The following is a 14,594-nucleotide window of genomic DNA, read 5'->3' on the forward strand; positions in this document are numbered from 1 at the left end:
AGGCCTCCATGGATCCACCTTGGGCAGCACAAGAGCCCAGGCAGGGCTGCACCGGGATGAACCAAAATGGTCACAAAATGGACACCCAGTCACAGGGTCTCTCACTTTTATAAGTTCTGCTCCATTTGCATATTGGAGTTCATTGTCCAATTCCAGCTTTAGCCCATGCAGTCCCATCCTTGTTTTTCTCTCTCCAGCCCACGGTGTTTGTGCTCCTGGGCCTGAGATTTGGATCATTTGTCCTTGGTCCCCAGCTAGAGCAGGAATTGTTTTGTCTCCCTGCTCTGTGCAGAGAGCTCACCATCCCCTAATATGACCCACACACTAAAGCAGCACAGAATCTGAAAAATAGAAAAGCTAAAACCTGAGGCATCAAGGACAGAAGCCATCAGCACGAAGAGATGTGGCACAGATACTCAGGTATATAAAAAACTGGTGCTTAACACAGCCCTGATTCCCAGGGGAGTCACAGAAACCCATTTCCATCTCTTCACAGAGCAGGTAACAGCAAAACCAGGGGTCAATCTGAGGGCAGGGGAGAGGAGCCTGCTCCCCTCCCATGCCACTGCCATTCCTTTTGCTTTGCAGACCTCTGCAGGCAGAGCACGACCCGGAGGAGCAGCAGCAAGGCACGACAGCCACCCGCTAGCTCCAGAGCCCCGAGCATGGGCAGGAGCAGGGGGCACCTGGTGGGGGTTTTGCCAAGTCATTTCTCCAGCCCTCGTGCTCTGAAGAGCAGCAGAAATGCCTCTGACCCAGTGTCACTCTCACGGGGAGGTTTCAGGTGACTTGGTGCAAAGATGAGACTCCAGCTCATACATCACGAGCAGCTCTAATGAAGAAACCTCATCCTCACAACAGAGGGGTGGGGAGGGATCACAGCCCAGTATGGCAGGGCAGCAGCAGCAGGAATATTAAATACACCCTGGTAACACAATAGTTTGCACCTCTCAGTTACCAGAGCTGCTCCATTTCACACACACACAATGCACATGGGACCTCACCCACACCCCGAGGAAGAGTCTGGGAACTCTGGCACTGTGGTGCAAAGAGAGGTTTCCTCCACTGGAGGATGTCAAATGCTCTACTAACCCCCTGTTTCAAATGGAATATCCTCACCTTCTCCACCTGGCACCAGAAGCCACAGCTTAAAGCCTAAATTCACATCAGACCTGTAAATTCCTGACCACGTCAGGCTGCAGGTGCAGAAGCTGTCCCTGATGGATGAGCAGATGTCACCTCCCTTGCAGTGGCCAGCACAGAGAGCAGCAGAAGGTTGTGGAAACTCTGTCCTAGGGATATTCAACACTTGGCTGGATAAAGCCCTGAGCAATCTGACCTAACATGAAAATTCTCACTGGATCAGTGGGAGCTTGGGCCAGATGATCTCCTGTGGCCCCTCCCCACCTATTTTATCCCAGGGACAACATGGGACCAGTCCTGCTATGGAGCTGTGGAAGGAAATCACCAGCCAGGGCAGAAGCCTTTGGGCAGCACTCTGCCAGAATTCAGGCATTTGGAGAAACACTTGGTCCTGCCTCAGGTCACCTCTGTGATGAGAGCTGTGCATGCCCTCAGCTCCAAGGAAGACAACAAGACACAGATCCTCATTGGCACTCATTTGCAAACTTCCCATTTGTCATGGGAAAGATGTCACCAAAGCACCACATCTCCTCTTCCACCTCCTTCCCCCAACACCCCAAACACTTTGCTCATTTTCAGGCAGTAACTTCCAGAAGTTTCATCCTCCCGCAACTTCGCGAGGCTCCAGGGCAAGAGGACAGCCCTGTGCACTGGTGGCCAGCTCTGTGGTGGCAACCAGAGAGCACGAGTGGCCACTGAGGGGAGAGGCAGAGGCCAGGCAGAGAGGGTCCTACCTCAGGGATGCGGACGCTGTAGGGCTGGTTGTGGAACTGTGGGGCGTTGTCGTTCACGTCTCCGACCTGGATGTTGACTGTCCCTTTGATCACCTGTGGGCCCAAGGACAACAGCAGGGCGTCAGCTTCAGGTGTGGATTTAGAGCCTAAAAACCAGCTTGTGGCTGTGGCTTTGGGCTTTGGGCCAAGGGGCGACCCCTCTCCCCTGGTGCAGAAGTGACCCACACCCCCTGCTCCCCTCCCTCCGTGCCGCAGACCATGAAATGAGAAGTCACACTCACCCCTTGGCTGTCACTGACAGAAAATTCAACTGTGAATTCTGACTTAGTCTGAAAGGGAAAGAGAAGAAAAAAACCCTATAATTAAAGATACTGTAGCGTTTATCTGCAGGTGGCAGGCTGGGGACTTTCAGCCAATGTTATTACACGCAAAATGCTTCCAGGACCTTCCAGAAGGGGAGAGGTGCTGGAGTGCCATTGCCTGCACTGGGCAGAAAATGCTGGGGAATCTGAGTGCCAGCAGGGCTCCTGTGTATCCCACAGGCACAGGAGATGCCCTGCTCCAGGGCTAAGGAACCCCCTCCCTGATTGGCAGCTGGGCACTTAAAACATGGCAAGATTTAGGGCTCTGCAACACAGTCTCAGTGAGGACCTCTCAATCCTGCTGCTGCTTTCCCAACTTTCCTATCACACAGCTGGGAATCCTGGGACAAGCCTGTCTCAAAATACCATGAAATTCCCACACAATTCCCTCTGTTCCTTATTGTTTAACTGAATTAACAGCTTGCAGCAGGGACCTATCCAAGCCACTGATGCTGGGGTGAGAAACAAGTGGGAAAGAGCAAATTTTTTTGGGATCAGGGCAGAGGGATATTGCTCGTGGAGGCAGACCTTCTCTTCCCGACCCTTTTCTTCCCACCAGCAATCATTTTGCTCCTATTTTACCAAAGAATTGTGCAAAGATTGTGCACATCTATCTAGTGCCTGCCCACCAGCTGGAGCACAGCACCTCGATGCTTCCACAGCATCAGGCAGGAAAGGCTGGAAAAGGCAGCCTGAAGTGGCTCTCCACGCTGCAGCTCTGGTTGATTTGTTCCTAATGAGATGGGCTCAGGCACAGGCAGCAGCCAGCAGGAGCTCTGCTTGCACCAGGGTCGAAGTTCATCTCGGAGAAGGGATTGGGGAGCAGCTCCCCAAGGTGTGCACCCACTCCTGCTCCCACATTTCCATCCAGACAGCCAGGGAAAGCCCTTTCCAACTCCTGCCTCGGGGCAATGCTGGTAGGCAGAAGGAGGAGCTGAAATCCCCAGGGAGAGAAGACTCTCTGCTCCCTGTGCCATCATCCCACCCTGCTTCATCCCTGCCTTTCAGCCCTCTTTTCCCCCTCCTCATCCACCAGGGACAACGCAATAGGGAAGAAAGGAAAAACAGGAGATAAGAAACAACCTGTTGAGCATTTAAATTTTAAAAACTCAATAAAATAATCAGAGGAAGCTTCCACATACCGACTGCTGTCACTAAAATTATTTTAACACAATTCTTTAGCCTCAGGGTCTGCCATTTTTCTAGAAATCCGTTTTCCTTCTAATCTTCATAGGAGTACAAAAAAAAATCTTTTAAAATTCATTTTGCCTCTATACATTTGCTCTTTCCCCTTTTTCTGTAGTTCATCTTTTCCTGCATCATTTACCTTGCTATGACTCTTTCCCCCTTCTTTCTCCTCCACAGTACAAGAATTCACCTCTTCCTTTTCCCTTCCCACCACTTCTCCTGAGTGGCTTTCTCCCCCCTGACTTTTTGAACACGTGCACCCAGGCCAGTGCTCTCTGCTCCCAGATTTGTGCCCACCTCCATCCCTTCCCTCTGACTGCCTCCTCCACCATAAATTGTCACTCACACCTCTCTCACATCCCTTACCCTTTCCCTGTATCCATTCTATCTCCCACGTACTTTGAGCCCTTGGGATCAGCTGAGCCCATCCACTCACCCAAGCTCTGCCCAGCTCCTTCCCTTCCCACCCTCCACACCACAAGACACCAAAAATCTATTGATCACCCTCCTGGGCTTCAGGCTGGCATGGGAAGTATGGGGAAGCAGGAGGCATTTGGATGAGGGAAGATTTATGACTCACGCCAGCAGCTGTTGGCACGGCGAGGCGGAGGGGAGAGGGGTGAAGAAAAGCACTTTATTTTCCTAAAGTCTCGCTCTTAACACTGTGAAATTGGGTTTGGCCTTCCCCCCAGCCCCAGCCTGAGAGCACCCAGCACCCTGCTCCTCTGCATGCCAATGCCTGGCTGGCTCTGACTGGGAACACGGGAGGTGTGTTAATGGGTTTGATCTTCCCAAGGCTGCTGCTGGCCAAGGCAGCACTAAACACAGGCAGCACAAGCACAGGGGAAATGAAGCACCTTGCCCAAATCACATCATATTTTCCCAGTCTTCCTGCTATCGCTTCCTCCTTGCTCCAGGAATGCAGAAAGGGCCAAGGTTTTAGCAAAGCAGGCACCTGGATGGGATTCCAGCCTCGCACACCAAAGCTGCCATTGAAAATAGGGGTGGTGAAATAGCTTTGAGGCAAGAATCTTGCCAAATTTAGCATCCAGCAGCCTGAATCCACAAGAGGATGAAAAGTCTTGATGAGATTGAATAAGCAGGGATACCTCACATCTCTTGACACGCTGTTCTAAATAGTAAAGGATTTAATTGGCACAGAGATTTAAAGAGGAAGCCTGCACATTTCCAGGCTGTGTGAGCAGCCTGGCTCCTTGGTAGATCACCTCCACTTATTAATTCCTTTACTTCCAGACCCACAGGTGCTATTCTAGCACCCAGGAAAACCCACAAGTCAGAAGAAACCAGAGCAGGCTGTTCATTGCTCATGTCCCCACTGACCAGGAGAACATGGACACAAACAGATTCCCAACTCCACCAGAGAGCAACACCCACCTCAGCTCTCACAGAGCATGGAGAGCCACCATTTCTCTGAGCAGAGGTGATTTTTGCCCAGCCTTACCTCTCTGTCCAGGGGCTGCCTGAGCCACACCACTCCGGTGACGCTCTCCACGGCGAAGAAGCGACTGGCCTCCTCCCCGACCACCCCGAAGACCAGAGGGTCATTGTCCAGGTCCCGGGCCAGCAGCTGAGTCACTGAGGAACCTGGGAGACACAGAGAGCAAAGAAATCCTGAGCAAAACGAGGCAGAGAAGAAGAAATGCTGAAAACATGCAGCTTGTCAGAGAACAGAGGTCTGGGATCTGGGATCACACCCATGGTGCTCCAGTGCCCCAAGGGGAGCCAGGCTGAGCATGGTCTGACTGTTCTGCCTGCACTGGTGGACTGAACCACAGATCCTCTCCTTCCTTGCCTTTTTTAGAAGAGAAAGACAGCCTGGTTCAGCCCTGGCACCAGAGATGGAGGATCCTCACTGGGTGAGCTCTGACCAGCCTCCCTCACACTCTTCTTACAACACCAAAAGCAGGGGACAGCCACCACCCCTGGAGCCTCATTTCAGTCCCACAAGAACCTCCTTGGATCATTCTGGGCCACCCCGTGACAGCTCTGGGCACTCTCCAGCCTGCCTGTTGTCCCACCCAACTGCTCTCCGTGCCTTGCCCAGCAGGATGGGGGAAAAACCAGGAGGAAAAAAAGCTGCTGGATGGAGATAAGGATGGGACATTCCCTAGGCTGCCTGGCCTTGAGGATGGGGGGATGAGGATGAGATTTCTCCTTGGCCACATGGATTTGAGGATGGGGGGGACAGTCTGTGTGAGGCACCATGCCCCCAGATCTCCTGGCCAAGAAGAGATGCCCAAATTTCATCCCTCTGGGAAGGTGAGGGAAGCTCCAGCAGAGCAGAGGGCAAAAGCAGCAGCACAGTTTGGAGAGCAGAGCGAGCCGGGCAATTCCCAATCGATTGGTGAGACATCAATCATGGCTGAAATAATGGAAAAAGCCAATATGAGATTCCATTAATAAAGAATTAAATGATAGGAACATAATTAATGCCAGTCAACACGATTTTATGGAAAATAGAGCTTGTCAAACAAACCTGATTTTATTCTTTGATGAGAGTACAACTTTGGCAGATAAAGAAGAAATAATAGATTTCTGTAAGGCATTTGCTTTCGCCCTGAGTGACTTTGTGATTAAAAATTTAGTGCCCTAGGACACGGGGAAGAACACTTTGAGGGAGAACCCAGCTGGCCTGGCAGGTCTCAAGGCCACCAACCTCACTGGGGACATAACAGTGGGATGTAAAATTGCTGCTGGCACAAGCTCAGGTGACAGCATGGCCCATAACAGGGAGGACCCAGCAGCCAGGTGAAGCCCTTGGAAATTTGAACTCTTTTGGGAAAAATTTATTTTTTGGCCCTGCTCCAAGCATGCAAGGAGCCATTCCACACCCTGCCTGGGGAGCCACAGGGCTCTTGGGGAACTCAGGAGTGGCTTTTAGGCTAAAAAGCTGCTTATGCCAAGGCTGCAAAGCTACAAGCTGCTTGCCTGGCTGCATCACCTTCAGGACTGGACACAAGAGGAAGCCACAAAATTTCAAGAGCTGGCAGAAATGCTTTCCCTTTCAAAAAAGAAAGGCTCTAAAAGCTTGAACTGCCTCATCTATGACTAAGAAGAGCGAGATGACTCAGGCCATCTTGAGCACATCCACGGAGAGGACAAAATGTGATACTGAGCAATGAGCAAGAAAGCACAGCAAGACTCAGTGCCCAAACCCAGACAAATTCCTGTTGGAGGAGGAATTGCAGTTGTTTTAAAAGGAGCAGCTAGAATTAACCACTGGGGGGAAAAAAAACATTCCTTCCACCAACAGGAGCAAGTGAGTGATGGGTCACAACCAAAGGCATTTTTGGATAAAGACAAAAACAAGTGGCTTTATCCCAGCCTGTGATCAGAGTGCTCATCTGCCACGTTCTCACCTCTCCAGGGCAGCCAGCCCCAAGGATACCAAGCCCCTACATTTTCTCAGACCTTGTACTCCTGATACAAAACAAGGCAGCAGCTTGGTTTTAGGCTGGAGGATGTTCAAAGCCATCCTTAGCAAAGGTTTCTGTGCCCCATGGGAAAAAGAAGACAGACTCCATGGCTGGGAAAGCCAGTAACAAGGACAAAATAAACCCAGATCATGCCTCTTTATTCTGCCCAGTTTTTTTCTAATAGGAGAACAGGTTTCCACCCTTTATATCCCATTCAAAAACCCCACATCAACAGGTCATCACTTCCCTCCAGAACAGCAAATACTTCAAAAGGTCTTGGTTGCACATCTTTGGAAGGAAAAGGATCTTAAAATTCCTGCTGAATAGGAAAACCATGTCCCACCCAGTTTTAATCATATTCGTGGCTTGTGTGTTGCTAACCCAGTTGTAGCAATAAATAAATAACTAAATCAACAAGCATTTAATATTTAACTCTTCTCTCTCTGCACTGCAACTGCCTCCAGCTGTCAGGGAATTGAGTTCCTAAATTCAGGACAACCTGGAGAAGGAGGCAGGGCATTCCTGGGCAGAGCACATCATCACAGCTCCATGTTCCTCCCGCCAGTCTTTGGAGTAGGATCCATGGAAAACAGCACTCTGAGCTCAACCACCTCCTCCCCAAAAGGAGCAAAACTGACAGATTCCTCATCTTCTCTGTGCTCTGATTTGTTAGAAACAAGAATCTCCATTAGAGCTTAGACAGGGACAGCTCAGAAGCAGTGTGAGCAGAGAAAAATCCCATCTTAAATAAACCCTCCCAAATGAGGCACCAAAACACAGAAGCTCTTTCCCCCTTCCCCTTATCTCCCAGTCAGGCAGATATCACCATCCTACTTTCCTAACACCTTGTTCCGGAAAAAAAGAAAAAGTATTACCCATGCATAAAATACAAAAATAAATAAATAGAAGATAAGAAGAAACACAGCCCTGAAATGAGACTTCACAATTGCTTTGTTTCAAGTTTTTTCCAAGTTTTACCCCTAAGTTTAGGAGTGTGGTATTAAAGCTTCACCACTTTAACCACCACGCCAAAAGTTTGTTCAGGTTCCTTTCCACTGATTTCTTCAGCACCAATTTATTGCATTTATTGATTTTCTCCTATCTGTTCTCCCATCATCAGGAAGCCTGGACAGGGCATGCAGAGCCAGAGCTGCAGCACATCTGTCAGAAGCCCCTCTCAGGGCTCTCCCAAAGGAAAACACCTTCCATCTCTCCCCGGGTCGTGCTGGAGATGCTGCTCAAGCCTCCTCCAGCTCCAGCACCCACCTGGCCCCAGCAAAGGCTGAGGGAGCAGGCACAAATTATCTCCCTGCAGTACAAAGTTATGCGCTCCATTTGTTTCCTCTCAGGAATCAGACAGGGCAGTTAAGTGTCTTGATTCCACCAGATAATCAGAATTTATCTTGTCTCCCTTTGCCTCCTTTCTCTCAATCACAGCTACTTCTCCCTCTTTCTCACACATACACAGATTTTCTTCTTTCTCCAAGAGTTGAACTTTGATTGACCTCAGGAGCTTTTTTTTTTTCCTTTTTGCTGTTGTTTCCTTCCTGATCAGATTTTATTATATGTTTTTTGTAGGTTTGGCTGATTTAGGGGGGCACTTTTGCATCCCATTGAGGAACCCTGGTCTCAGCACCTCGCTTGCAGCTGTAAACATCTGCATTTTCCTTGCCCTTCCACTTTGCCAGGAGGAAAGTGGAAAAAGGGGCTGCACGGGGAGGATGAAAAGGGAGAAAAAACAAATTCAGTCTCTGGAAGGATCCTGGAGCTCCTGGGAGGTTTTGGAAAGTGCAGAGCCCCAGGGGCAGGGAAAGAGCCAGATGCTGACCCAGGCCAGCAGGAAGGGGCTGGGCTGGGATGGAGGGCACAGAAGGGGCAGGTTTCTAATTAATTGCCTAATAAGCTTCACTTTTAAGAGGTCTGATTCATAAATATGTGGAGTTAATAGGAATTTCTGCAATGGCTTTTGGGCTCAAGACTTGAGGCATCAACTCTGCTTTAATATGAAAAGCATTTTAATCCTGATTCTAACACTTAATCCTGATTTTAACAGCCAGTTTCTCCTCAGCTCACTGTCCTCACCCCTCCTGAGCTCTGGGTTATTTGTGTGGGCACAGCCACCACATTTTGGCTTCTCCACCAAGGCCACAAGCTGGCACAGGGAGCCAACCCCTCAGCCACTCTTCAACTCCTTCAACCAGCAGAAAATCAATTAAAAATCATTTCAGTACCCCCACCTTACACCAAGGCCACCACCACACTTAACTTCCAAAAGTAAAACTTCCACCACATTTCCCTGGCTCCCCTTCTTCCCTGTGAGGGAGATGGGACATCCCAGCCCCATTCCATTCCCCAGCAGTCCTTCCTGCCCCAGTCACCCCAGCACAGCCTCTCCAGCTAGCCCAGTTCACCACAGCAGGCTGGCCCCTCTCACAGGATTTGATGGATTTGATCTTGAAATTCCAGCCCTGTTCTTCTCATTTGTCACCTGCTCCCTTTTCTTTGCCTCTAATTCATTTTCTCTTTCACCTCTCAGAAAATAAAAAATAAATAAATAAAAAAGGAGGAATAGAAAGCTCTTCTGGAGATGCTTTCCCCAAGATTTTGAAAAGAAAAGATGAAATGCCAATATTTCTGTGCTGCACAGCAATCTCTGAGCAATGAGGGTGAAAGAAAAGGATGGTGACTCCCTGGCCAAGGAAGCAAAGTAAAATCCAGTTTCAAGCAGGAGGTCACAGGACGTGGGAGCTGCTCCCACATTTGGAATGAGGCTTCCTCAGCTTCCTGCAGGGGACAAACCCAGAGCTGGGGACAGAGTGTGCACAGAAAACCCCTGATGTGGAGGGGACAACCAAAGTACAGGAGGGCTCAGCACATCTCTTGCAGGCTCCAGGGTGTGATGGATGAGCAATGCCATGGCTGACTCTCACAATTAAAAGGCAAATATCCTGTGTATCTGTTAAGAGAAGTTTTATAGGTTTATAGTTATGTTTTACCCCCTTGTGCTGTCATCAGGGGGTGGCCTGGGTTCGGGATATTTGGGAGGGTGGGATTGTTCCTATGGCAACAGTTGACTTCCAATCAAGATTTAAGGAAGTAAAACTCCATCACTGGGCAGAACTTTGGGAGGGGCTAAAAGGTTAAAAAGTGAAACCTCCATTGTGTGGACGAGCACATGGTGGGGAAAACCTCTGCTCCCAGCACTGTAATATTTTCTCTATTCAGTATCCTCTTGTATTTTTGACAACATTTTAATAAACCTTAAAAAATTTTTGGAAGTGAGGGTCATTTCTCACTGGGGTCTCTCCACCTCTATCCCTGCATTCCCTGGGTGAACCAGAACAGCAAATCTCCTGCCATGCTGAGCTTAAAGCCTTGGGAGTTACACTCAGGGGCACCTAAAGGCACATCCCAGCTCCAGGGGTGAGCCGCTCATCCCCTGATCCCAAGTGTGATATATGAGTAATGCAAGGGTTGGCTCTCACCATTAAAAGGCAAATATCCTGTATATCTGTTAAGTTTCATAGATTTATAGTTCTGTTTTACCCCCCCTTGTGTTGTGATCAGGCGCTGGCCTAGGTTTGGGACATTTGGGAGGACATTTGGTTTGTTATTATGGCAGCCCCTGACCTCCAATCAAGACTGAAGGAAGTAAAACCATCACTGGACAGTGAAGAAGGAGTTGATTGACAGAACTCTGGGAGGGGCTAAAGGGTTAAAAGGTGAAATCTCCCTTGTGTGCATGAGCACATGGTGGCAAAAATCCTCTGCTCCCAGCACTGTAATATTTTCTCTATTCAGTATCCTGTTGTATTTTTTTATAAGGTTTTAATAAACCTTTAAATTTTTTTTAAGCGAGGATCATTTCTCACTGGGGTCTCTCCACCTCGATCCCTGCATTCCCTGGGTGAACCAGAACAGCAAATCTCCTGCCATGCTGAGCTTAAAGCCTTGGGAGTTACACTCAGGGGCACCTAAAGGCACATCCCAGCTCCAGGGGTGAGCCGCTCATCCCCTGATCCCAAGCCTCTCTCCCAAAGCAGGTGTCTGGTAGCTCATTCCATAAGCACAACCTCAACAGATCCTCCCTGACCTCCTTCTCAGAATGGGCTCGACCACTTGAGCCAAAACTTTCCAGAAGGACTTGGCCAGGGAAGTTTCCACTCCTGAAATTCAACCAAGCTCAGTGTTACACATTTCCCTTTCCAGGTGCCGGTGGGGAGCACCAAGGCTGCCTCCACTCCAACTCCTGCACTGCAGAGCCAGCCAAAAGGGCAGGCAGACACCAGCGCCTCTTAAAAAAGGCTCTCACAATAAATAAATGAGAAAATAACCATTTCTGCCATCAGAAAAAGGAGGGTTTTTTCACCAATGGTGTGAGGAAAAAGCCTTGGACCAGCTGGTCCAGGAGCCACAAGCTGCTGTCATGTATGGGAGGGAAAGGAGCCAAACACAGAGGTGACAGGAAAGAGGGAAAACAAATCTGTGCAGTCAAAACCATTTCTGAGGGAGTTTGTCAAGCTGGGAAGTGAAAAGCACAGCAGAAGAGTTTCTCCTGGCTCCTCAGATGCTGCGAGACAGAGCCTGTAATTTCTCTGCTGCGTTTGGTTATTGGAGTGGGGAGGCAGAATCCATAAGCAGAGCTGACAGCCAGTAGGTAAACCTCAGAGAGAGGCACTGCCCGCCCCGCCCCCAGCTCTCAGAGTGTGCAAAAGGGTGTTCAAAGCTGTTTAAAAGGGATTTAAAGCTGTTTAAGACAGACACAGCAGCAGCAAAGAAGAGCTGGGCATTCCCATTTACAGAGGGCTCCTCTGGTTTGCTCAGAACTGATCACTTTGGTTAGCTCTACAACACAAATGAGGAGAGGAAAAACACAAAAATATCAATGGCATATTGAAATTTCTTCACATTATCATTAAAATAAACAGAACTCCTGAGGCTCTCCTGTGCATGCAGCCCCTGGCTGCTGCCATCCTCCCCATTAAAGTCAACATCTGCACTGACATGGGTAAGACAGACTAAGTGCCCTCCATCGGCCTTTAGCAGGTCTCAGAGCAGCACAAATCTCCAAACCCACTTTTAAACACTTTGTGCTGGTCCTGTGTCTCTGCAGGGAACGGAAAAGCTGAGGGAGTTGGGGCTGTTCAGCCTGGAGAAGAGAAGCTTCAGGAAGACTTCAGAGACCCTTCCAGGGCCTGGAGAGGGATTTGGGACATGGGATGGAGGGAGAGGACAGTGGGGAATGGCTTCCCACTCACAGAGGGTGGTTTAGATGGGATATAGGGAAGAGATTCTTCCCTGTGAAGGTGGGCAGGCCCTGGCACAGGGTGCCCAGAGCAGCTGTGGCTGCCCCTGGATCCCTGGCAGTGCCCAAGGCCAGGCTGGATGGGGCTTGGAGCAAACTGGGATAGTGGAAGTTGTCCCTGCCATGGCAGGAGGTGGAACTGGGTGATCTTTGAGGTCTCTTCTAACCCAAACCATTCCAGGATTCCAGGGATGGAGATGACATCCTTTGCTCACTCACTGGCACCTCCTTGGGCTGCAGGCAGGGGTTTATGTACCAAAACTCTCCAGCCAGGCTGGGCTATTGCCAAAATCACTGATGCACCTTAGCATTGCTGTGGTATCTCCAAACTTACCTGGAAAAAAGGAATCAAAAATTGCCCATCCCTGGGCACCCCCTGACCAGCAGCACCCCAGGAATTTCTCCCTGCCTGCTCCAGCTGGGAACCAGCAATTCCTGCCTTCCCCTCACTAAAACCCCTGGGATCATGAAGAACATGGAGAATTTCTGAAAACTGAAAGCGCTTTTGTCTCCTTTTGTCTGGGAAGGAATAGGCTGCTCCAGCATGAAAGAGGGAAGTAAATAAAACCAAATAAAACACCAAAACACCCAGGAGATAAGAAAAGAAGTGTGTGTAAAAGGAGGGGTTTGGGTCTGTTAAGATATTTCTGGTGAAAAAAGGGTTCCAGCACTTGAGAAAAAAACCCTTAAAAATAATTTCCTCTCCAAACTGCCTGGGTGCCTCATAATTACCAAGAATGATCACAGACCCATTCATTTGATCCTAAAATTAATACATCATGTTCAGAACGATATAGCATTAATTTATCACAAGATTTATGAAACTTGTACTTTTTTTCTAATGAGTTTTATGCAAATTCTGCTCCATCCATTGTTTGCACCCTTTAAAAAAAAAAAAAAAGTTCCCTTGCAGAAGCTGCTCTGTCAGAAAGTCTCATTCACTTTTATTGATATCTGTCCTTCTCTCCTCATCCCCACCACAGGAGGGGGAAGGAGAGGAGCTGGCTCCATCCTGGATGGGATCCTGTTCCCACCAGGTGAACCAACCATTCAAGGCACTAATTTTAAAGGAAATTAACTGGTGGTTCACTCACACCTTTGTCTGAGAAGGGTCAGAGAACAAGAAGAGCAGTGGGGAATTGGGAAATTAAAGTATTTAGACTTCCCAGAGTAGAAAGTCCGTGTTTGGTAAACTTGGAGAATAAATACCAAAGGGAGGGAAGCATTAGCACTGAGCATCATGGGGTCATAAAGGGGAAAATTCCACAAGATTTATTTAATTTTTTATGACAGAGCTGTGAATGCACAAGATGTCCCGCCAACTCAGGAAAGCACTCGGTCTGGCACCTTACAAATCCTGAATTTTCCTGGAGACAGAGCAATCCTTAGGAGCACAGTCAAGATGGTCCAAAAGAGGCAGGACCATTTCCAATTCAAGCAGGAATGTGTATTTCATTCCTGAGCTGGAAATCAGACTGAGATCTCCAGCAGCACCCATACCCCTCCCAGCAGGCTGGGGAGAGGGAATCCTGGAAAAACCCTAAATATCAGGGGCAGCCTCACTCCTCAGAGCTGCCTTCCTGTGACTACTAACAACTATTTGTGAGTCATCTAGAGGGGTGGGAGGAGGCAGGATGAAGTGGAAGAGCAAAGGAAAACATAAATCTGGGGTTAGCAGAAACATCCCAGCATCACCTGGGGGCTTTTAGAACTGGCCTAGAAAAGCTGAGAGCAAACCAATCCTGGCACGGCCCCAGCAGCACTGGCTGCATGAGACCCAAACCCCAATTTTGGCAGCTCTGAAGGCAAGATCCATCCCTTCTGTGTGGCCAAGACTTCCATGAGCACTGCTCCACGTCCATGCCTGTCTCCAAACAAGCCAAACACTCGGTACACCCTCCCCACTGACTCCTCCAGGAAAGCCTGGCTAATGCAGCCTTGATTAACACATCTGACACAAAGTTGAAACCCTAAATCCATACAATATCCTTTTCTAATTAACTTTTGAAATCATGAACAGCCCAGAAAGAACAGAGAGTGTTTCCTTTGTTCCTTCCTGCCTTCTTCCCAACTCCCTTCAAAAATGTTCATTTTTTTAAACTAACTTAGATCAAAGGAAACCCTGTCACAGGTCTCAGCTTGGGAAAACAGAGGCACACACCCACTGCCAGCTCCCCCTCAGTACAGAAATCAGGAGGGCAGAGACCAGAGGATGCAGCCCTTGAGCTCAGTGCTTCTCTTTGGCCTTCTCTCACTTTCTAGAAAAAACGCCAGGGCAAACAGGAGAAGAGCAGAACCCCAGAAATCGATTTAATGAGGTGCTTTGCTACTTGGTGTAAATAAATGATTTATGAGTAAGGCGACACGTGCGGTGTTTTGCATTTTAGCCAGGCAAGGTAATGTAGCTTTGTGTTAATTAGAAAAG

The 14,594-nt window shown here is 48.8% G+C and overlaps 1 protein-coding gene across 2 annotated transcripts in view; it reads right to left on the reverse strand.

Annotated features, from left to right (window-relative positions):
- The window catches only part of CDH23 (cadherin related 23), a 190,733-nt gene that overhangs the window by 141,145 nt on the left and 34,994 nt on the right, over positions 1-14,594 (reverse strand). For both annotated transcript variants that reach the window (XM_064429790.1, XM_064429789.1), the window contains exons 4-6: positions 4,890-5,032; positions 2,159-2,206; positions 1,878-1,970 (exon numbers count right to left, since the gene is read on the reverse strand). In XM_064429790.1, the coding sequence (XP_064285860.1) occupies positions 1,878-1,970; positions 2,159-2,206; positions 4,890-5,032 (284 nt within the window). The remainder of the gene's footprint in view (positions 1-1,877; positions 1,971-2,158; positions 2,207-4,889; positions 5,033-14,594) is intronic.

This window comes from Passer domesticus, chromosome 8 (genome assembly GCF_036417665.1).
Source record: "Passer domesticus isolate bPasDom1 chromosome 8, bPasDom1.hap1, whole genome shotgun sequence".
NCBI classification, from domain to species: Eukaryota; Metazoa; Chordata; class Aves; order Passeriformes; family Passeridae; genus Passer; species Passer domesticus.